General features: G+C 43.7%; 1 protein-coding gene across 1 annotated transcript in view; it reads left to right on the top strand.

Moving 5' to 3' along the window:
• The window catches only part of LOC146193405 (bridge-like lipid transfer protein family member 3A), a 91195-nt gene that overhangs the window by 10324 nt on the left and 57805 nt on the right, over positions 1–23066 (top strand). The window contains exons 2-6 of the mRNA XM_084602749.1: positions 4851–5013; positions 9274–9312; positions 12115–12191; positions 13355–13463; positions 20436–20661. Of these exons, the coding sequence (XP_084458875.1) occupies positions 4851–5013; positions 9274–9312; positions 12115–12191; positions 13355–13463; positions 20436–20661 (614 nt within the window). The remainder of the gene's footprint in view (positions 1–4850; positions 5014–9273; positions 9313–12114; positions 12192–13354; positions 13464–20435; positions 20662–23066) is intronic.

Here is a 23066-nt window from a genome sequence, read left to right as displayed (position 1 = left end):
GTATGTTTCTGACCGTTTTAGCTCGTGTAGAGCATGGTTGGAAGAAACTTTAAGCAGGATCGCCAATGTAAAAGCTTGGCTTGTCCTAAAGGCCTATGTCAGAAAGCTACCTTATTGCTGTGCGAGTAACGCTTCTCTGCAGAATTGTGACGCTGAATGTGTTTATTTAACTCGTTTTTATCCGAATTGCATAGTGGTTGCATAATACGTTTGCATGCAGTGCCCGCATCTTTGCGCATGCTCTTAGTTGCCTTTATAGTCCCTCTGTCATGCCCCAACAAACAGTTAATAGTATTGCCCGTCTTTCGTCGTATGTGTATCTTCCTTGTCTTCTTGAAAGTCTTTGCACTAACTTCATCTACAATAAACCAGAGCCTGCATTCATAGATAGCCTGTATTCATAGAAAGATTAAATGTTTTGAAATTATTTTCTTCATTCTGTACACTGATGTTATTTCGTATGCCCCTCCTGCTTGAGCCCTAAAGGCCTGCAGTGTTGAATAAATAAATAAATACTAGATTTCATTGTGATCTGTCTGTTCATTGTAAGCTGTAGTTGGCAAGCAGTGAGAACCTTGCATTCAACAATTTTTTTTGTTTGTCTGGTCCTCAGCTTATGGTAGGCAGTAGTTTCTGGTGATAGCTGGCAGGCTGTTAAAACCTGCATTGCCAATCTTGCTGATGTTTTTTGGGTCCTTATGGTAGGTAATAGTTGGAAAGTATTAATTCGGGTGAAACTAAAAACACTTCCTGGCCGCAAATGGCTTTGGAACCCACAGCGGCACATACAGATCAGCTTCGCACGCCATCTTCGCCAACTTCCATCCATGTGCAATGGATGCAGAGCACACCACTCTCGCATTGCCATCTTAAAGTGTTTTAAGTGGCCCCAAGATTTTACAGCGTGCTACCACTTAGGCCCCTGATTACCCAATTTTGGCAATATTTGTCTGAAATCTGCTTGACCTTGAAAACCGAGCCTCAATTTTCTTTCGTATACATGTAGTTTTCTATTTGCTTAATTAGAAATTTTTTATTTGCACCTGTATAATCATGAACATTCTCACTAGCATGCAGCTGTAAGATGACGTATTATGTGAAAGAGCAACCAACAGATCCAAATTCCCGCTTTAACCGAGTCGCACGAATGTGACTGCTGTCTTAAGGACAGCGTGTCTAAATCTGGATCCAGGCGTTCTGCATGGCTGGATTCCGATTTCCCCTCCCATCCCAGTGGCAAAACCTGAATTAACAGCGCATGCCAGCTTGGCCATTTCATGTGGCCTCGTGATGTTACGCCACCCAACTACTCAGTGCACGGCCATGTCGCCTGTTGGCTACCAGCTGTCAGACCCATGCCCATGATTTTTCACTCATGGCACAGCAGTGCCAGCGCTGAATTTTTTTAGGACAAGAGTCTTTAATGCTGTTGCATTAAAACTGAAGTGCTACCGTGCCCGATTGGAATTTGATCTTACCATGCTCTTAATCACCCGTCATTCTTTAGTTTTAGTTTTGTCATTGCTGAATTCTTTCCCAACATGGTGGAACTCAACAACATAAACTAATCGTCCATTCTTCCATTCTGTGGGATGTTCGTTGACGCGGTATTGCAAGTATTCATGCCAAGCAATGCTCTAGAGTGAAATGGTATATTGTAAAAGATGTACAGCATGAGAGAAATGGTGAAAAAGAATGAGGAACACCGATGTTGCTTTCTCTTCTGCACTGTTTCCCTTCTGTAGTACACATCATTATATAAGCAACACCAACTAGCCCACACTTCTACCAGGAAAGGGTTGATATCAGCCAGGCTTTGTTTTGTGTTTTCTGTAGAATGCAATGCAAGCTGTTTTGCTAATCAAATAATTTAGGATAGCGCACTGCATCCTAAAGAGTAGAGGTACCTCATTTTTGTTTCTTGTGTAATAATGCATAAGACATACTGAATATGGAAGACCACGTGCTAGTTGCTTACAGCAGCTGAATAATCTGTAATCGAATTTCACTTGTTCCGGTTTCAAGACTCGAGCAATAGCTACAATCTCAGCGTTAAGCTCAGGTCGCATGAAGGAGAAAAAACTTATAATTGCTCCTTTATCATTTTAATTCACCGACTTAAGCTAGCCTGCTTCAAGAATAGGAATCACGAGTGGAGAAGTGGTTGAAACCGAAACTGAAGCAGGTGAGAAAAAAAAATTTAATGATAAATATATAGCAGCCGTAGGCGAAAAGCACATGGTGATCCACGTACAGTAATATCTTGTGTATCATTAAAGAGATGAAAAAATGACACCAAAATTTGGTGTCTACGCTTCTTTAAGAGAGAGTAAAAAATGCCATTACCAAGACATCATTTTTATTTGTGTATGTACCTACAGTACAAAAATCATGTAGATACACACTCCTGGTGATAGTTTTCTAAGGAGCCAGTATGAAAAATACTACTCAGCTTTTGTGAACACCATGGAGGATGCAGTGATTCATCTAGCTGTCGTCACACTTTGAAATATAATGAACTTTCTCTGAATGAGTGCCAGTCTGATTGCTTGCAATGATTGGTAGGGTAATCTACTCATTTGGACAGGAAACATCAGTTTTTGCATGGATGCTCAAAAGTGGTGTGAGACAGACAGGTAAACCAAAAACTTCCTCAAGGAAAACAGCGACTGTGATGCCAGTGTGGATTCTTTGTTGGATATTGTGACATCTCCTTATGATGGTGACATAGGCAGTGGAAATTCAATTACACCAAACAAGAACATGTGTTGTTAGGCAATTGAAACTTCGGTGGAGGCTCATAAAAGCACACGTTCGATGCCATGAGGCCATGGGGGATATACAGTGGTGGCCAAATTTTGTTGAAGGCGACATGCAAGTTGCTTGTATGCTGTGCAGTGTCTCGTGCATGTTAAAGAACTTCAGGTGGTCTAAATTCTCTTAGTTATTCTGAGTTAATCCAGAGCCCTCCACTGCAGCGTCTCCATAGCCTTAGTTAATGCTCTGGGACTTTACACCCCATAGACCAAACCAACCCAGCTTTATCATTGTGGCCCACGTTTCCTGTGTGCTGGAAGCATTCTGGCTTGCGGGCAGCACTTCAGATCCACAGAGGAAACGGCAGAACAGCACAGGCTTCAATTCTGTGAGGGTGGCAGGCAGTGAAATATCACTGCTTTCAGTTGTCTCTTGGCTGATGTCGCAGATGTCTTTACTTTTATGGATGTATGTACCCTTCCGCCCCATATTTTGAAGAGCAGGGCAGAATGATATGCAAGATATCAAGCTTTTCTGTGCTCTTGTTCAAAGGGCTTTCCCACTGACTGGCCTCTTATTTCCTAGTATGCTTCACATTGACAGCAAGTGAGCATCTGATTCAGAGGAGGGAAACCAAAGCTCCTCAGGGGAAAGTGCCTTCTCGAATAAATATGTGACATTCTCATATATCTGCAGCACACTTTCCAGTTGAGATTGGCACCTTTAATGCTTTAAATAAGCAAAATGATGGGTGAACTATCAATTCGTTTACTTTGATTTAGAAAATACTTAACCTTGCAAGACAACATTGCTTGAAGGAAGTTTAAGCACTTCCGGCCACCCCTGAATATTAGGCTGTGTTGTGAATCAGACGGAAGGTACCGTGCACAACTGAACTTTCATTTCACAAACCACTGAAATCGTTTTCCACCATTGGGTTCAATCTAGCACGGCCAACATTGTCACTGGCTCTAGCATCATGCTAGCATTACATGTTGAGAGACTGATGTAATTATTCAAATCTCAGTTTTTATCTCAGGTAAATTGTCTCTCATATATATTGTTCATAAGTTTATATATTCATCTACAGGAGGTCCCAATACAGCCTTGAGCTCTGGGACCTCCTTCTGCATAAATTTTGTAATACTTGTTTTTGTGAATAAACAAACTTTCTTCTTCTTTGAAAAAATGCCTGTGAAGCTGTACCTTTTTACACTTTGAGCGGTACTCGTTACAGTTGAATAGAACTGACCTCCTCTCGGAAACATCCTAACAGACGCTATGCATGGCTTGAGTTAATGAAACAATTGAGCAGTTGTGAGGCATTCTGTGCATAGCTGTGCTCTGAAAGAACAGGTGCATTCCAGTGGCTTCACCTTACTGCAACATTTGGCTGACTGGTTTTGGCAGCTTTCATTTTGCTGAAATTTTCTCGCTTATTTGTTGGTCCACACATGCTTTAGGAAAGGTGCACAAAAGAGGGAAACTCATCGTGCAAACCTGGTCTAAGAATTGAAGGGTGCTTAGTGCCAAGGGCAGCAAACAAAACGTTTTGACAGGGGTCTAATTGCTACTTGCATAACATTAATGCACAATATATGGTGTGGATTAGTGAGTAAGCAACATTTCACCCCAAAATTTGGTGGCAGTTTGAAGTTATAGCTGTTGATTAGGGTTGCTGCAGCAGTTTGCGCATATTAAGCAGCTGTCATAGCTGGTGATGCTCTGCGTTTCTTGGATGCTGCCATTAAACCTACCCCTACTTTACATTACTCTACCATTCCAACTGGACGGTTTCTGTTTTGCATATGCTGTCATTTTCTCCTTCACCCATGCAGTAATGTTCTTATGAACTGCTACAGCAGTGAGACATACCGTGTGCAAGCTTGTAGAGGCCTACCAAAGCTACCTAGTGCCACACATTGATGACTTCAGCATGGCTAGCTCTCATTTTACTTTCACGCGAGTATGTTTGTGGTTTGTCCTACCGACGAGTGGCAGGCTGAAAGGTTCAAGACGTATCCAGCACTGCCTATGTTCCTACTATGATCCCTGTGAGTGACATACCTGACCTGTCCTCTCTTTTTCCTCAGGTTTACCAAGAACCTGTCTCTAGACAAGATCCAGCTGAGCACACTACGGGGCCACTGTGAGCTGAGGCACTTGGAGCTGGATGAGCAGGTGCTCACAGAGCTCCTCGAGCTCCCCACCTGGCTCTGCCTGACTCGGGCTGTCTGCAACTATCTCACCCTAAAGGTGAGTCTGCTGCTTACTGCTCTGATTTTTTGCTATCTTGCCACTTTCGACAATTGGGTGCATTATGTATCTGTGGGCATCTGCTGTGCTTTTTGCATTTGGTTTTAATTCAGTAGCATTAAAGGCCCCATTCACCAAAAATCTGGCGTTGGCATTATGACCAAAAAATTGTGAGCATGGCGGTGCCAGGCGATAGCTGGCAGCTGACATCATCGTGCGCTAACTGAATGTAGGGTTGCCTGACATTACGTTTGGCTGGATCTGCCAACTGGGTCCCTCCTTTCACATCACAATCAGCCTGCAAAGACCCTTTCATTCGCATCATCCCTAGGCCACGCAGGCATGTTATTACAGCTTGATTAAAGTGGGGCTTTATATGTGGGCTGGTAGCCTATGCTACCACGTCATACTCTCAAGGCCGAGCTTAGGTGTCTCAATTTTTTTTTTTTGAAGCTGACTTTGGCTCAGCTTAATGTAAGAGTGTCAGAGAGACATAAAGCTGCCTCGTATGCCAGCAACCAAACCAACCGCCAGCGAGCAGTACTTTCAATTGTGTGCTTAGCTTATTTTCCTCGTGTGCATTTCATTATATTTTCTGTGTTAACCATTGTGGCCCTAAAGCTTTGTTGTGCGTTGCTTGTGTAGGTCCCTGTTCAGCTAATGCCTTGTGTTTTCAGGTACTGCGATCTTGCCCAATAGATAGTGGCTGAATAGTAGGTTCATGATACAGAGGAATACAGCGCAATAGTAATAGGGACAAGAAGGACGGACACAAGCATGGCACTAACACCGTTTATTGACTTGAACTGGCCTATATAGAGCCACTAATCCCAGGATAGTACAGTGAAAAGCAGCAGGAAACAACAACTCGTGCAACCGTGGAACAATTATTTTGTTGCTGCAGCCCCTTCCCTCGAGTATTTAAAATGTTCGTTTGTGCTTAAAAACCACTTTTTCACTCAGCTGCACGGGCAGCGGGCTGTGTGAAAAGAGTTGTTAGATTAGAGGGAAGGGGCTGGAACAACGTGGTAATCATGCAATGGTTGTGAGAGTTGTTGTCCCCGGTTGCTGTTCCTTCCATTACCTTGGGACTGGTGGCTTTAAAGTCCAGTTCAAGGCAATAAACAGTGTTGTTAGTTAGTGCATGTGTTTGTATATGTTTTTTTTTTTTTTTTTTTTTTTTTTTTTTTTTTTTTTTTTTTGTCCCTGTTACCATTGTGCTGTATTGTTCTTGTACTGCGATCTTGAAGAAATTCCAGCCCTTGTTTATTATGCATGTGCCCCTCTACTGTAATATCTGTCTTGGCAATCTTGGCAATAGGGAGATGTTTGAGTAAAATAAATATAGGAAAAAAAAACTTGAAAAAGTTCTCCTCTTGCTTTGGCCAGCACCTGACTTGTATTATGTACACATAATAAGAGCACACTTAATAAGAAAAATATTTTAGTTCAGCCTTGATACCACTGGGTGGTGCCTGCAGATCCTCTTATATTTGATGGCCTATGAAGCTGATGCATTGTTATTTCTGAACACCCTCATCCCATCTTTTAGGGGCAAAATGTGTTAGGGTCAAATTTCATATGGAGTCAAGAGCCATGTTTTCACACCTTTAGAGTGTTCAAGTGAACAAAACTGGTTAATGTTCTGAATTCTCATAATTTAGACTCTGTTTTCATTAATGCACCTCTAATTTCTGTGCGCAAAAAAAAATTAATAAATAAATAAATAAAGTGGGGGCAAGACTGTTGCAGGCCAGTAGGGTACCACAGGTTATACAATTCTTGCACAAGCTTTTGTTTCATTGGATACATGACGTTGGCGCAAAAGGTACCGTATGCACTGAGTTTTATGTTGCTTCAAGCTAGCTTAGCTCTTCTTTCACTCGCACTGGTCTTGTGCATAGTGTGTAGCAGTTGTTGCTTACGAAATGCCTCACTCCTCAGCGTTCTCGAATACAAGCGACACTTTTGGATGTGTGGTTGATAGTGCTAAGGAACTTTAATTGTTCACACATAGGGACAAATGCATGTGGCACGCCTGCCCGCACATTAGCATAAGTGAGGAGTTTAAAAAAGGATGAATATTAAGAGAGCGTTGCGTTGAGCAACTTGGGAACTGTTTGGGGTTCGTCTGGCACAGGCCATAAAAAATGTTGTGCAGGTATTTGTGAAGCCAGAGATACAGTCATTAATGTGTTTCTTTTTCTCACCTGGGCAGGCTTAAGTGTACAGGTGAGTCCCGAAATAAATTAGTTGGTATTGGTCATCTGCTCTCTAGGCTTTAGTCCAATTTTGTACTTGCCATCGCACGCCCACCAGCTTTTCAAACAAAGCACACTGCCAAGTTGTCCTTTTTCTGCACTTGTATCAAACCTTTGTATGTTGTAATGACATCGACCTGTTGCTGTTTGAGCTCTCAAATCGTGATGTAATATGTGAGAAACAGAAAGGAATGGCAGCATATAAAGGTGTCTATATCTAGGTTACTGAACTGTGCTATCGTTTGTAATCTGTTACGCCTCCAAAAAGATTTCAGTTGTAGCTTCTGCGAGGGCTCGTTGTTCTCTTAACATGGATGAAAAGTAGCAATACTGAGAAATAAATTGGATGCACACAAAACCTGCCGTGTGCTCCTCTACTTCTTGTTGCAAAGGACAGATGTCACTACTTATTGAGGAAATAATAATTACACTTAAAATGATTAAGGAATAAAAACCTTGCTTAAGCATGGCATTAAAGAGAAACAACTATTTCTCAGATTATTTTTTGTTTGGTGAAAAAATGTTTTTCACTCTCTGAGCACTTGTGGGCATTCGTCGGAGTCATTTTTCATGAGAGAACAAAGCCAGGAAGCCAGGCGTGGTGTGTGCAAAGGTAGCAGGCAGAGCTAGTTAAGGAACACCTTAAAAAGAATGTTTGTTTAATTAAGCAGTTGCTGGTAGTGGCACAGACGTATACAGTTCTTCCCGTCATGTGGTATGAATTGTTGTTTGATGACAGGAGTAATGATGAAAGCAGTCAAGCTTTGAATTAGGCCCCGTGCTCTCAAGTGTTCGATTGAGCCTCTGTTCATTTTAGTGCAATGCGATACATTGATCAGTACAGATGTGAGCATTCCGTGTAAGACACAGTTTGCTTTGTCTGGCTTCATGATAACCATGTTGCTCTGTAATACCTCGGAGCTCATAGCAGAGCAACGCGGCAGCTTTGTGGAACAACTTCAGGCTTCAGGCGGCGGTAATTTTTGGGTCGTTTTGAACCTGCAGTCTCGTGCACATATTTCACAGGCACACCTGGAAGTGCACGTGAGAGCCGAGTGCCGGGAATCTAATCAAAAGGAAAAAAAAAAAAAAAAACAAGTCGAAGAAAGAAAGGGTTGGCATAAGAATGCAACTGAAGCAGCCAACATGCAAAATACAAAGTGCATGTTTTTCTCCTGTCATCCGTGTCTGCTCTGTGGTATGCAGTTTCTTGTCAGATGTACACCCTGGTGATAAATTGGAGAGCATGCTTGGTGTGTTCAAGCACATTTTACATGAAAAGAGCATTTTTTTAAGTATCTTTGGGGAATAGAAATGTAGCCACGAAACGAACATATTTAAGTAAGTTAACGAGTGAGGCCGTGAAACAAGCTCGCATCTTCCAGCACAACATGGGCGTTGGTCTCATTTTCTGTGTGTGCGTGTGATCTCTCTCGTCCCTTTCTTTTTTTCTTTTCTTTTTTTTTTTTTTTTTTTTTGCAGCAGCTGATATTTGGGCTGCCTTTTTGTGTTTTGCATTTTCTCTGCCACCCCCCCCCCTCCTCCCCCAGTGCTACAAATGCACCTAGCATCTTTCCATTTCATACAGTATCTGAAATAAGCATTATTTTTATTTTCATTTTTTCTTTATTACCTCACTACTCCTCCATAGAGCGACTTCACAAGCAGGGGCATTTTCCATCTTTTCGTCCCCTGCACATTAAAAACATGCAAAAAGTTATTTCATCTGGACATGTCAGACCTCTGCACTATGAAAACACGTTGCAACACTGCATTAGTTAAAAATTAAGTTCCCATCTATAGTTGTGTAAGTTTTGGTGAGGGAGCAGGTGTGCTGTCGACACCTGTGCCTCCTTTTTATTTTTCCAAAGGCGGAATTAAGGCAATACTGTTACTAGTTTGCCTTTCAGCCATTAGTTACCATAGCAATTTCAGTGGCTAACCATTGTTTGTTGTGCCTAAGCTTACTTCATTTTTTGTCTTTGTCCATTTATTGCAGATTCACTGGACAAAGCTCAAGTATGTTCCAATACACCTGGTAAGTGTTTTTCTTCTTTATTTCTGTTACTTGTTCAATGATTAATGAGTAATGATCAATGAGTAATTCCAATAGCTCATGGAGTTAGCAGCATCAGGTTATGTGAAGAACGGTTTAGTCACAAGAAAATTAAGTTTTACCACTGCATTTCACTTACTAGTGACTTGGAATGGTAGCCATTGATGGGGAAGCTGTTTTTTTGTTATTATTGCCTTGATTCTGGTTTTCAATGCATATGCAAACCAAGGAGGAGCAGGTTAAAGGTGTGATGGAACCCCTGACTCGGTCCTAGCCTCCTATATAGAGGCACAAAGGCGGGTCACATTTGTAACCTTGTGAAAAGTTTGACAGCCCTCTTCAAACACGCATCCACTGCAAAAAAAGCTGTGTCAATTAAATTTGATTGAATAGTATCGTAATGTATTGTAAATTTTTACACACGCACAATTTATTTAATTGCTTCTACTATATAGTTTTAGGTTTGATACCAGAACATCTGAATCTGTCGAGCTGCTTTTTTTTTTCCTTTAGGGCTCTCTCTCAGCTTGTTAAGCATTTGGTCTTAGCTGCTGAGATCATATGAGTGCTTCGTATTAGGGAGAATTGGACAAAGTGGGCAGTTTAAGTGGTGAAGAAATAAGCCCACTGCTCATGGAACAATTGAAATTTCTTGTCATTCTGGCAAGCTGTTTCTTTTTTTCCCCTCAAATAGAGTAGGTGCACCATGGAGAGATTGTGGGCTGACTCCCCAGTGGGGATGCGTTGGTGTTTATTTACATATTTGAAGTTCCTTAAAGAGGGACACCATAATATGCCATATAATTATCCCGCCCCCCTTCCAACAGCACCCCCTCCCCAAATGTTTTTTTTTTTAATCTTTGTCTTTGAGTAGGTGCAGATTCAAGCCAATCTAAGCTAACTTGGATGCATTCTTTCTGCCTCAACGTGTTTGCTTTTTTACTGCTAAGCAACGACAAAGATGGTTGCGGCCTCGCGTGTCGTATGCAATTGTACACCGTGCAAAAGAAGATAGGTAGATGTCACTGTAGAGGTCATCCAGTGGCACAGGCTGATAGGAAATAATGTGTATCGAATGACTCATATGTTTTAGCTGGCTCACAAACTGATCAAATCAATTAATGGGACTAGAAGTGCAAAGCCGTTCATGCTGGACGGACCGAGGATGCCAAGCTGTACTACTATCAGCTTGCTGAGATTAGTGCCATGGGCTTGAATACAGTGATGACCTTAGGGATGAAGGCATCAGCGTCGTTTTTGGGTTGAATTTGGAGGAATGCTTTGATGGTTTTGACAGTGAATGAAAGATCACAACGAAACAGTATTCGGAAATCAGTTTTGGCAGAACAGTGCAAATTTATTACTTTTGGTGGCTGCTGTTTTAGTCAGTCGCCATCTTGAATACTTGGTGTGGAACCGAGGAAGGGACCCGCCTATACTTTGCCTGTGCTCTCTTGAGTAAAGGAGGATGCTTTCTCTCTATTTTTCAGTATTGTCATTATTTATAGATGAAGTATAGCTTAATTTGACACAGGTATGCAACTTTTCATGCCAGTTTAAGAAGTTAACTCAAGGTAGATTTTATAGTTCCTTAGTATAATTACTTTGTACACCTTTATAATATCCTCCTTGGACTGTTAAATAATCATGCAAAGAGCGCGATTATTTCGTTTCGACACACTCTCAAAGCTCATCTCGCTGCAGTAAAGGTATTGCATAGTTGTTTTAATAGGTACTGGGTACTGAAGGAAATAAAAAAGCAGGCATATTTGAAACGATTGTTTCATAAATACCTTTAAAAAACTATTGCATATGTGCATAAAAAGATGGTGAGATTTACTGCATTTCTCAGTGGCCCAGGATTCATGCATTATCAATACAATTTTTCCAGTACTCCTCCGTAAGAAATCCAAAAAATTCATGATGCACCAAGATGATCAGAAGTGCAATGCGTTCACAATTTTCAGTCACCACACGTAAAACATGATGTAAACATACTTGGTAAAATTGTACTAAATTTCTTGATAGCTTTTTGTGATGAGGAAGATGAAGACCCTAGGACAATGAGAAGAAATAAATTCAAAAATCGAAAATTTGCTCTAAGCTAGCCATCTTATTTTTCACGTCTTCCCTTGAGCTCCAGTCAGGCATTACTAGGATGGAAGAATGTTTCTGGCAATGGTAAAGCATTAGCAGGATCAAGCCTACTAACAGGATAAGACAGGTCTTTTCTTTTCTTTGGATAAGCAGAAATATTTAAAGAGCTGAGCGGGTATAAAAATGAGGAATATAGGAAGACAATATTCCAGTGGGATATCAAATTGTTAATGGAACTCCAGTAACTCAGATGTACAAATGATGCATCGAAGCAGCAATTTCGAAAACAGGCATGTGTTACATGACAGCTTGTGGAAATAAGCGAGAAAACTTGAAATAAGGAAATTGGATATGAATGTGGAGAATTGACTAACATCAGTTGAAATATTCAGAAATCCAGATATTTTATTTTGCATTGTTTTTGCTGGAGCTATAATCGTATCTGTCCATTAGCCTTACAAAAACAAGGAAGTTAAGTAACAGCAGTCCAAAATATCCAAAAATTCCTGACATTTTCTGCTGAATTGTTTCCTCTGGAGCTGATAAATAGCCTGGGAACAGTCAACTAAAGCATACTAATGCCCTTGCTTTCAAACAGCCTCGGTCACTGTGTGGCTTTGGAGTGCGGGGAATCATGGTGACCGATGCGTGGCTGTCTACTGCAGTGCCCTCTGTGCTGTGTTTCAGTGCCTGGACGAAGTGCTGGTGGAAGTGGAGACCTGCGAGCAGCTCAGGCCTCCCACGGGCAGCAAGCCCAGCTACAGGTGAGCACCACTTGTTGTAGTGCTATACCACTTCGTGCACATGTTGCAAGTCACTTTTGGTATCAGGTTGTTTTGCATGCAGAAATCCACATTCAGTATCTTGAACCGCAGCGTCGCTTTAGAAAATTTTTTTCGAATTGGGTTCGGTTGCAGTGTTGAGCGTCTTCAATTGTACGACATAATCATCATTAGCCTGACTACGCCCACTGCAGTGCAAAGGCATCACCCACATATACCTCCAGGGTTAAAAATGGTTAACTAATCATACTGTAACTACCCACAACCATGGCAACACATCACATGTTCTAAAATACATCTGCAGCAGCCACATTGTTGTATCTTTCATAACTCGTTAAGGAAAAAATTGTATGTATTACAAAAATTAACTTGCTGAGGCAAGTTGGTGGTATTAAAGGCAGACACGTTGCAGATTTGGTCCAGTTCAATAGATGATGCACTGCAACTTCTGTACTGTACACCGATCCTTGCTAATCTGCATCAGCCTTCCTAGAGGAAGTCTGTTTTGGGTCAATGCATGACATGCCGCCGCTTTTACTATTGTAAGGTGTATGGGGCACAAGAGTGCAAGTTGCAAATGCCTTAAAAATAATAGTAAACTTTTCTGAACTCATAGGAAGCTCCTCATTGCTGTTAAGTTAGTTGATTATATACGCTTTAATAGTTTGAAATAGCTTATGTAGTCTGGGATGCAATCAGGGTTTATGATTTATGAAAATAGTAACTTACAGACAGAACCTCCGGTGACGTAAATAATGTCTCCATAGTTTTTAAAACTGTGCCTTCTTCAGGGTTGTGTTCTTCGCACATGGCATGGGTTTGCTTTTAGTGACATGTGTTCCGGCTCCATGGAAACTGTGCTTCCTTGCTTCGCTGTATTGTGGCAAGTGCCATGAAAAAAGGCTCGCTTGTGTTTGGTTACGCAGCTCCCTTGTCTTAAAACATCACTGCTAAAACTGCTGGCCTAAGGAAGATATTTTCACAGGGATGGAAAAAACAAAACTGAATTTCAAAATCTGCCTTGGTTACTCATGATATGCAAACCTGCTAAGCTTTGTCTGCGACAAAAAGGTGCAGTGCTCACTGCATGTTGAAAGGTCGCACTGTGTTGCACTGTGCGTCTTCTGAACCCTGTATGTGTGCAGTTCCGGGGGCAGGTATGGCTTCTCGGACCGAGTTGTGGACGGCATGAAAGTGGTGGTCAACTCGGTGGTTGTCAACTTCCAGTCAGCAACGTTTGTCGCCTCCTTTCAGGTGGGCTGTCTGCTGTGTCACCATTTGGGGCTGGGGCTAGTCATTAAGGATTTATTGAAGTTTGCTGCTATGTATGTGTAAGTCTACTGGATAGGTTATCTTTTTATCACCTGCTGCATATTGTGTTGCATGGCCATATACATGTGCACACAGTATGCGATGTGTAATTTATGCCGTGGCTTGGCACCATCTTCCCTTAACTGATAGTACTGTAAAATTTTAGAATTCAGCCCTCGTTAATTCAAAAATTCGTAAAATTCAAACTAGGAGCATTGTCCTTGTCAGCAACCTGTTGGACTATGGCGTCGGATGCTCGTTAATTTGTTAATTTGGACATTAGCAGGCCTTGCTACGGTTAATTCGGGTTAGTGATTGCATCGATCGAGGTATGACACGTGCAGCCAGAGATAACAGAAATAGACCTCACCGAACTTCGGTTGCATGGAACAGCGATACCCACGCTGTTTGTGCGCACTATGGGGGGTACAACGACGTTAAGAAGTTCCTCATTTCCAAATGATAGCTCAGTTGCATAGTTTTGGTTTTACTTTTCTTAACTTCATGCATGCCGTCCCGCGGCTGTGATCAGGAGTGCATTGGTTTGGTTTGGTTTACGAGGTTTAACGTTCCAAAGTGACTCGGGCTATCACAGATGCCGTAGTGGAGGGCTTCACCACGAAGCTTCACCGTTAACGATGAGGTGAAGTATCCTCAAAATGCGGCTGGTCTGTTTTGTGAAGGGGCGCCACTGTTACTGTCTCACGGTGTGAAAAGCTTTGCGGAATCGTTTACAATATTGAAGTACTTCTTACAGTGTTCCCGACAGTGTAAGTAAAGTAAAGCAATTGACAAAACTGTAAAATCGCTGTTCTCACTTGGGTTTCATCTCGTATACAGACAGCCATCATATAGGTAGGTATGCATTAGATAAAATTATTGTGATGCAAACGGTTTGTGGCAGTTTTTGTTTTCTTTTTGAGGCCCATTCGATAATTCGAACTGTCGCTAAATTCGAACGTTCTTCTCGGCTCCTTAAAGGTCAAATTAACGAAAGGCTACTTTATGTAGGAACATTTAGATTCATAATCTACAAATTGGGAACAGGTATGGTATCATCACTGTGTGTGATAACTGCTCTTTTTGTTAAGAGCACCCAGAATATGTCCTTAGCATGGTAGATTAACACATTTGGCTGGGCAGAATATCCTTTAGTGAACGTCTCAGCCTACCTACACAATCCTACATGTTTGTGCAGTGCTCACAGACAACTCTTGACGAGCAGAAAATGATTTTAATGTGAAAGCAGTTCTTGTCTCATGAGTGACAGGGACGGGATGTGTCAGCAGAGCCTGTGGTCAGAGTGTGTCGGCATAGCATATTCGCGGGAGCTGTCAATCATTAATTAAAGAAAAAATTGTGTCCACGCTAACTCTCAGCGACCTACCGTCCTTCTGTTCCCCAGCCGTGTGCACAAACTGCTACTGATTGCCGACTTCCTGAGAACGCGTCCATAATCTTCCTTACCTACCTAAGGGCGCCGAAGCATACTGTCGGAAAAGACAACAGCAGCAGTAACTAAACAGAAAAGATAAAAACAGAACAAAATAATAAAAAGCTGTCCTCGAGTACGGGTTACGGAGGGCAACGAAAGCATTTCAAAAGCTGCACATGCAGAATTAAAAAGAAAAAAAGACAATGAGCCTCCCCATTAGACAGACGCTTGGTGCCGTCTAGCAAGGTTGACACAGGTCACCACAACGCAGCAGTCTCGAATTAGTCTTGATTGATAGCGCAACACTCGTGTTCAAAGGCATAAATAAACAAACCTGCAGCAACATAGCAGGCAGCAGTAAGAGAAATCTTTCACATTACAGCACCTAAGCTGGCTTAAGGCAACCCTTGGAATTTCTTTTATCTGTTTGCAGGAGTGAGGGCCTTCTTAAGGGTACGTTTGTTTTGGGGGATTAGGTGTTCATGTTTACCCTTTTGCTTTATGCAGTTTCCTCTGTTTTGATTCTATCGTGCTGATAATTGTGATTTCGTTATGAAGTGTGTTCGGGAAATGCTTCTTATGCTAGCCATTTTTGAGGAATATAAATGCTCGTGTCATCTAAGGCTCTTCCTAGTCCTTGCTCTTAATGTTCTGAGGAGAGGAAGGAGTTGTTATGTATGCAAGCGTACCTAGTTTTTGGGATTAAAGCTGATTCATACAAATTGGGTACTCCTGTGTTTCCACCCTATTCTCTTTTTTTCTTTTGTCTTTTTTTTTCCCCAGAAAGTGGAGTGTCACGACAAAAAATGTGATATCTTGCAAAACAAATTTGAAGACTAAATCTCAGGAGTAAGAATGGGTGCTGTAATTAGATTTTCACTTAAATGGGCCACTCTGAACGAGAAGGGCATAACTGAGGTGTTGTCCATTCCCTGCATCATTCCACGTTATCGTTTCATAATCAGCAGTCTAGTTTTCTTGCTTTTAGTACCTCATGCATCATTCAATACATGCGGATGTATTGCTTAAGCCTGGCAAGTCCAAGCTTTGCACGCAGGGGGAAATGCTTGCTTGGAGGAAACTTTTTATGTGCTGAATAATTTTGTTATCCAGTGGCTGCAGCGCACGAGTCGTCCTTGAACCTGACTGTTCTATTCTGCCTTGAAAGAGAGTGTTGTTGTTTCATAGACATTGAAAAATGTTGGTAACTTCTTAATGAGCCAGGTATCGAGGCCTCTCCCCAGTCACATTCCGGAAGACCAATCTATGCCTTTTTGAAGCAAATGAAGCATCCTTCAAAGTAATGCCTGACATTATGATTTAATATGACATATCCACAGAAGCATACTCTGCCTTGTTTACTCTCATACTGACTGGTTAGTATGTTGGGCCGTTGGCTCAGACTTCAAGAAACGGTGAGGATAATAAAAAAGAAAAACAAAGTTCAGATGCCACGTTTAGCGACCTTTCATGGCTCACAGATGGTCAACTAAAGGTGACCTGGATGGAGCGTCACATATGGGGTCATCAGTGGCGCAGCAAGAAACTAGTCACTTGAGAAGGCAGAGTTGAACATGGAGCACAAATTCACCGCGTCACTATGAGAAAATGTGATAAATCACACGAGATTCAGAGTTCTTCATTTCATTGTGTAAGAGTTCGGTAAACGCACTCAATGTCTGCAAGTGCCACCAATGTGCACAATAATGGCAGTAATTTGCTTAAGGTGGACAGGGGGTTTCTCTTGCATGTTAAAGGCACCCTGGCTGCCTTCCTTGGTTATCGGCATAAGACAAACTTTTAGGTGACACTGATTTCATATGCTGCCGCAAATAGTCATTGCTGTTTGAGAGGCGTGACCCATTGTGTGCTTTAGTGACTTTGAGCAGTCTTGCTTTTACTATAGTGTTCTAGAATTGAGCAGTGTGCCGTCTGCCGCCGGCGAGCTGGTCGTTTCAGCGATGACAGGAGAGAGGGCACTGTGTGCAGGAGGAGCGCAGTGAGCGCGGAGCAGACAGCTGGGTGAACCGTCACCGCTAGTTCAATCGGACTCCGAAGGCGCAATAAATTGTGTCGCTCCCACACGCTTGTCTAAATGTATTAAAATGGTTATGTTCATGAACAAAACAACTATTCCCTATAAAATAAGCGGCCGTCGTCAGGGAAAGGCAATACGCATACAGGCAATGTAAGATACAGATTGCCGATGAACTGACAAGCAACGGCAAGATATATTTCCTGAACGTATTGGGTGCTTTATTTCTCGAACACTAGCGGGAGGTTCAATGACGAATGTCCAACGTATTTCTATGATCATGTAAATTTTTAATATTGGATGCACCGGTTTATGCAGGGCTAGACTGAAGTCTTCCATCGACGCTCGCACGTACTGCAAACGCAGTGAATGGTGTTTCAGGCTAGGCTAGCGTACTTTTTGCGCCACATGTAAATAGAGGTATGCGAACATTGCTTGAAGATAGAAATTATGCCAGCGCTTACTGATGACTTTATTTAAATGTGGGCGAATACATATGAACCTGCAGTCCTACTCAAAACGAAATGAATGAATGAGAGCACATAGCAATGAATGAAACCACATAATGGTTTGGTTTGGTTTTGGGGTTTAACGTCCCAAAGCGACTCCAGCTAATGGACGACGTGAAAAAAAAATCGCGACTTAGTGCAAGAATATGGTACAAATGTATGAAACTGTACAGAACTATAATAAGAATATTAATGAACTGTACTAGGCCGTGAATAAATTAAGCTGCTAAATTTGAAAACACACAAGAGAAAGGCAGAATGATTAAAGTCCTCAAACACGATTACTTGCACCTCCTCAGCTTTAGGTGCTTTACCTGCTCTGCTTTAGAGGTCTGCTCTTGGTTTAGCGACTTGACATAAAACCGCAATCGCATGAGGACGTAGAACTTCACTATGTTAAGTGTCATTTCTTTGTCATGAGCAGGACAACCAAACTTAGAAACCTCTGCGTTTTGCAAAAACAAAGCAAATTCACACATACTATTTGCATTAATCTTTGTTAAACTAAAAAAAAATAAAACCGTGAAAGACTCTTCCAGCGTGTGCACGAGCTTTGCAAGCTCCGAGGACGGATAAAGACCTCCGTGGTCGAAGTTTGAGATAAATTGATTTTCTTCTTTTTGTGCCGCGCACGATTTGCGGCTAGAACTGTGCGGTATCTGTGGTCATCTGAAGGAAGGGAATTCAAATGAGCTTCGACGTCCTCGAGCCTTCCCTCGTCAACCAAACGGTCAAGCTCATCAATAGGATTTGAAAGAAGCTGGGTAGGTTTCTCGCTTGTACGGCTAATTCCAAGTAAGGCATTTACAATTTCAGCATTACAATTTCCTGTCCTTGGGGGCTTCGCTAAGTTGTAAAATGCCAAGGCATTAACTGTCACTAAAAATTGAGCCGGCGTGGGATGATCGTTGCAGCCATTAAATTGCCTCACGATGCCGAAGAGGTTTTCTAGTTTGTCTTGGCTTAGTCTCGATGTAATAATGTATGTAAAACCGCATTTTGCAGATAAGTAGTCAACGAGATCGACTGTGGACTGCAAAGTTACCCGAAGGCCTTCCGCGGTGCTTTTGCTTAGGAAACCATGCTTTTAGTGTATTTCGAATAGGGAAGGCAGCAGAAAGAGCGTGCAATGAGCAAGAAGAAAGAACGAAAGGAAGGAAAAGAGCATTCAGTAAAAGAGGGGGGGGGGGGGGGGGTCGAAAGTCATACGAGACGGACGGAACTGTTACTGTGCTCTCTGCAAACATGTGTTTTCCTGCTTGACCGATCATCGCTCTTCGCTCAACAACGCGCCATAGTACAACAGCCAGAGAAGCAACGCAATGCAACAAAATTCACGCAGGAAACGAGCCGCAGAAGCAGACGCCCCAAGCGTTTCCTCTGCGGCGCGCGCGCTTGTGATGCGCTCCTACGGCTGACAGCGCCACCTACGCTTTTCATCGCTCCGGCGACCACGTCGCTCCCATTGCCGCGCGCCGAAGACGGCGCACTTCCCAATTCTAGAACACTATACTTTTACGACGAGGCCTCTCAAGCACACAGTCTACGCAGTGACTGCGCGATGGGGGTCCAATTTATATTCATGTTGGCCTTATCTGATAATCATCTATGCAACTTTCTTGAGAAGAACGACGGATAAAAGCTATTTTTGCAGTTTGTATACTAATGTTCCTAACTTGAGCCCAACATTCTATGCACTGCAGCCTCATTCCTTGCATTACAGTTGTGCATTTTTTCCTCCCATTCCACACCTGCATAGTAACTCCTCACATTGAGATCATGATCATGTTAGATTCTTGTGAATGCAGTACAGTAGAACCTCCTTATAGTATATAGTAGGTTATAGTCACTGGGGCCATAACAATCTTTACTGCTTCAGGATCTTTACTGTAGGAGTTGCTGGTGATAACATGACCCTGAAGATGGTGTCTAATAAATTAAATGGTCGCTTACTAAACACGCCTTGTTGCTTAATGAAAAAAAAAAACACTGAAATAGTACCTTCCATTCCTCTCGTCATCTCTTTGTGGAATTCTTTTGGTTTTAAAGACTTTTCATTACAATTTGTGGAAGTACCTCTTTAGCATGGATGCACGTTTTCTATGAATACAACTGAGTTTGATTTTATGGGAGAACCAAAGTCTTGCACGAATGCGCCGTCATCTTCCTCTGTTTTATTGAGAAATGTTCGCAACAGTCAAGTGCAGCAAAACTGCACACACTGCGCCTCCACTTCTTTCCACCGTTGCCTCATACTTCGTGCTGCACAGGGCTGCAAATGTTTGGCCGTTTCTTCCCTTCCCTATTTCTTGCTGCGCTTTTACTCTCTTATATTTCTGAGTGGACCTTCCTTCCATGTTCGTAGCCAGCTTTACTTCTTTTTTTTTTTTCTCTACGCGCCGCGTGCTCTCCCTCACGGTTTCAAGATCAAAGTAAAGTGAGCTAGCGAGTCTGGTATTAAAGCCATTAGAAAAAAGCACTCAAGTTTTTATTTTTTTTTTAAGGGAAAAATTTGCCTCGCGATCCTTGGTAACGTGCATGCGGTGATGTCATTTACGCCATCGCGGCCAGACGTACTTTACTATAACTGATGTTTATCAAAAATGTCTTTACTATAAAGGGGAAAAAAATCTATAGTCTTCTATGGAAGACTAACTGGGACTCGTTTTCACTTTACTACATTAGAGTTTACTATAGTGGGATTCTGCAGTACTTCCAAGTGTTACTTCCGTATGTCTCAACACATGTAGAAATATGTTAACTTGGGCAGAGTGTGCTCAAAATTTATTAAAAGGTGGGGCAAGTGAAATGTTTTGTATGAACTAGTCTGTGAGCACGCTAGGTGGCACCAGCTGCTGCTCAACACATCAGATGAACTATAGAGCAGTGGAAGAACGACCGGGTATGCGTACCTTGTTCCTCTTTTCCCGTTGCAGCTGTCACGGGTGGTCCTAGACAGCCGGACTCCCCGATGGGACCCCGGCGACCTGCGCCTGTGCCGCATCAAGGGCCCCGATCAGCTGCTGCTCTTCCGGCAACTGCAATGGCAGATGCTGCGCCTTGAGGCCCACGCGAAGGGGGGAACCACCCCTGGGGGCGCCCCTCTGAGGCTGATCACCAACGGTGCCCGCTGCCGGATCGTGCTCAAGAAGCGCCTCGCCGGTCAGTGGGGGCTCTTCAGTCCTCTCCACCGTCTTTCCCTCATGGAAGGAAGTTAGAAGTTTTTGTGCCTCCCATGGTACAGTCAAACCCGAATATAACGAACTCGGATAGAGCGAATTATGTTTTATATCGAACACTCGAATTTCCACTAGCATTATGCATATAAAATGTATTTTTTATAACGAACTACACATCGGATATAGTGAACTCAGCGCGCGCGATCGGTCGCCAAATGCCTGCCAACGGGCGGGCCTTTGTGCCGGCTCCGAGTTCTCTCCGGGCAGCCCACGCTGCCGGGCCGCAATACTTCTAGCGCATGCCGTTGTCAGATGGGAGGGGGATTGGCGACGGCTCCGTTCCCCAAGGTCTCACACAGCGCATACGTCATCACGCGCCCGCTAGGGTGCTTCTGCTGCTTCTGCGCCGATGCCACGCTTCCGTAAAACGCAGGAGGGGCTCTCTACAGCAGCTTCCACGAGGTACCCTCCTGTACGCATGCGCGGCCATCGCCCGGAGTAGCGTGAGTAGCCTTTAAAATCCGCGCCATCGGCCAGCCTCTCTTTGCAGCGCTCCAATTCGGCAGCTGCCTACCATGTGATCAAAGATGTTCGAGCAGCTCCGGACCTATTGCGCTTCGAGAAAGAAGCAACACCGGCCAGAACTGGTTTCAAGTTTGGGCGAAGGGAAGGCAGCCTCCGAACAACGAACGCGTCAATGGCGAACTTTCCCGCATCCTCGGAGCTTTCTTTGTTCGCGTTTGCAAGTCGTGCTGCTGCTATCCTCACGATTCCGGACATGCCTACGTTGCTGCTGGCTTGCATTCCGGCGCTACATCCTGCAAGATGACGACGAAGCAGCGGCGTGCCTTACCGCTTTCCGACAAGCTGGAGATAATTCGCCGCGTTGGCCGCGGCGAAAAAAAGTCTGACGTTGCCGCGCATTTCAAGATTCCGCGGAGCACGTTAAGCACCATTTTGAAAAACCAGTCGGCCATCAGAGGCAATGCACAGGAACGACCAAATGGTGACGGCTTTCGCCACCGCAAGCCGGCTTACGACCAAGTAGAGAAAGCGCTGTACCAATGGTTCTTGGACGTTCGCGCGCGAAATCTGCCGGTCTCTGGCCCCATGCTACAACAGAAGGCAAAAGATTTTGCCTTCGTCCTGGACGTCGAGGGGTTTACAGCGGGCAGTGGTTGGCTCCAACGATTTAAAGACCGCTACTCCATCACCGGGAAGGTGGTTGCAGGTGAAAGCCAAGCAGTGGACGCTGAGAGTGCTGAAAAGTGGGTGCAAGACGTGTGGCGTGCTGTCACGGAGAGATACGAACCGTGCAATATTTTTAACACCGACGAGACTGCCTTGTTTTGGCAACTGCTGCCGAGCAGAACCTTGGCGCTAAAGAATGAGAAGTGCCATGGCGGCAAATTGAATAAGGCCCGAGTCACCGTTCTTCTCACGACAAACATGGACGGTTCATCAAAGCTGCGGCCGCTTGTCATAGGCAAGTTCAAGTCTCCTATGTGCCTGCGAGGATGCACTTCACTCCCAGTCACATACAACTCAAATTCTAAGGCCTGGATGACCAGAACGATGTTCGAAGCGTGGCTGGGACGAGGAACTTGCAACGAGCGGGCGAAAGATTTGCCTCCTCCTCGATAACTGTTCTGCGCACCACTGCGGCGTCACGCTCAAAAACATCGAGCTTTGTTTCCTGCCACCGAACGCAACAGTGGTTTTGCGGCCCCTCGATCAGGGGATCATCCGCGCTTTCAAGCTGGGCTACAGGAAACGCGTCGTTGGGCGGCTGTTGGTGAAATTGCGGGTTAACAACGAGCTCAAGATTAATTTGCTGGCCGCTATAGAAATGATTAACCGTGCCTGGCAAGACGTGACGCAATCCACAATCCGCAACTGCTTCCACCATGCTGGACTATGTCGAGAGGATGCAGAAGCTGCTAGTGAAGCGCGCACTGTGCAAGATGACAGCGATGTTGCCACGCTGTGGGAAGAACTCGCTGATGTTCCGGACGCTGTGCCCGAAGAAGTTGCCCTGGAGGATTTTCTCACTGTTGACGACAACGTAGCCGTGACAGCGAGCCCGTTGGACTCGGAAATTGTTGCCGACATGCTGGCATCTGGTGCGAACGAGGAGACCGAGCAGCCGCCGCCGGAGGACGATCGTCCTCGCCCGACGTTGCACGAAGCCCTCGCTGCTACCGATCTGCTGCGCCGATACTGCTCCGGAATACAGGGAAGCGGACTGGAGTTTGTGGAAATGATGTCGCGTGTGGAAAGTGCGATTCTCGCTGATGGAGTTAAATGCAGTGTTCAGGCGAAGATCACTGCCTACTGCAAATAAGTGAGCATTTATCTGCAATAAATTTCTTTTGTAGATTCATGGTG

The sequence above is a fragment of the Amblyomma maculatum genome, chromosome 4, assembly GCF_055883805.1.
Source record: "Amblyomma maculatum isolate TAMU_Amacu chromosome 4, ASM5588380v1, whole genome shotgun sequence".
Taxonomy (NCBI): domain Eukaryota; kingdom Metazoa; phylum Arthropoda; class Arachnida; order Ixodida; family Ixodidae; genus Amblyomma; species Amblyomma maculatum.
The sequence above is the reverse complement of the archived record's forward strand: the minus strand, read 5'-3'. Positions and strand labels throughout refer to the sequence as shown.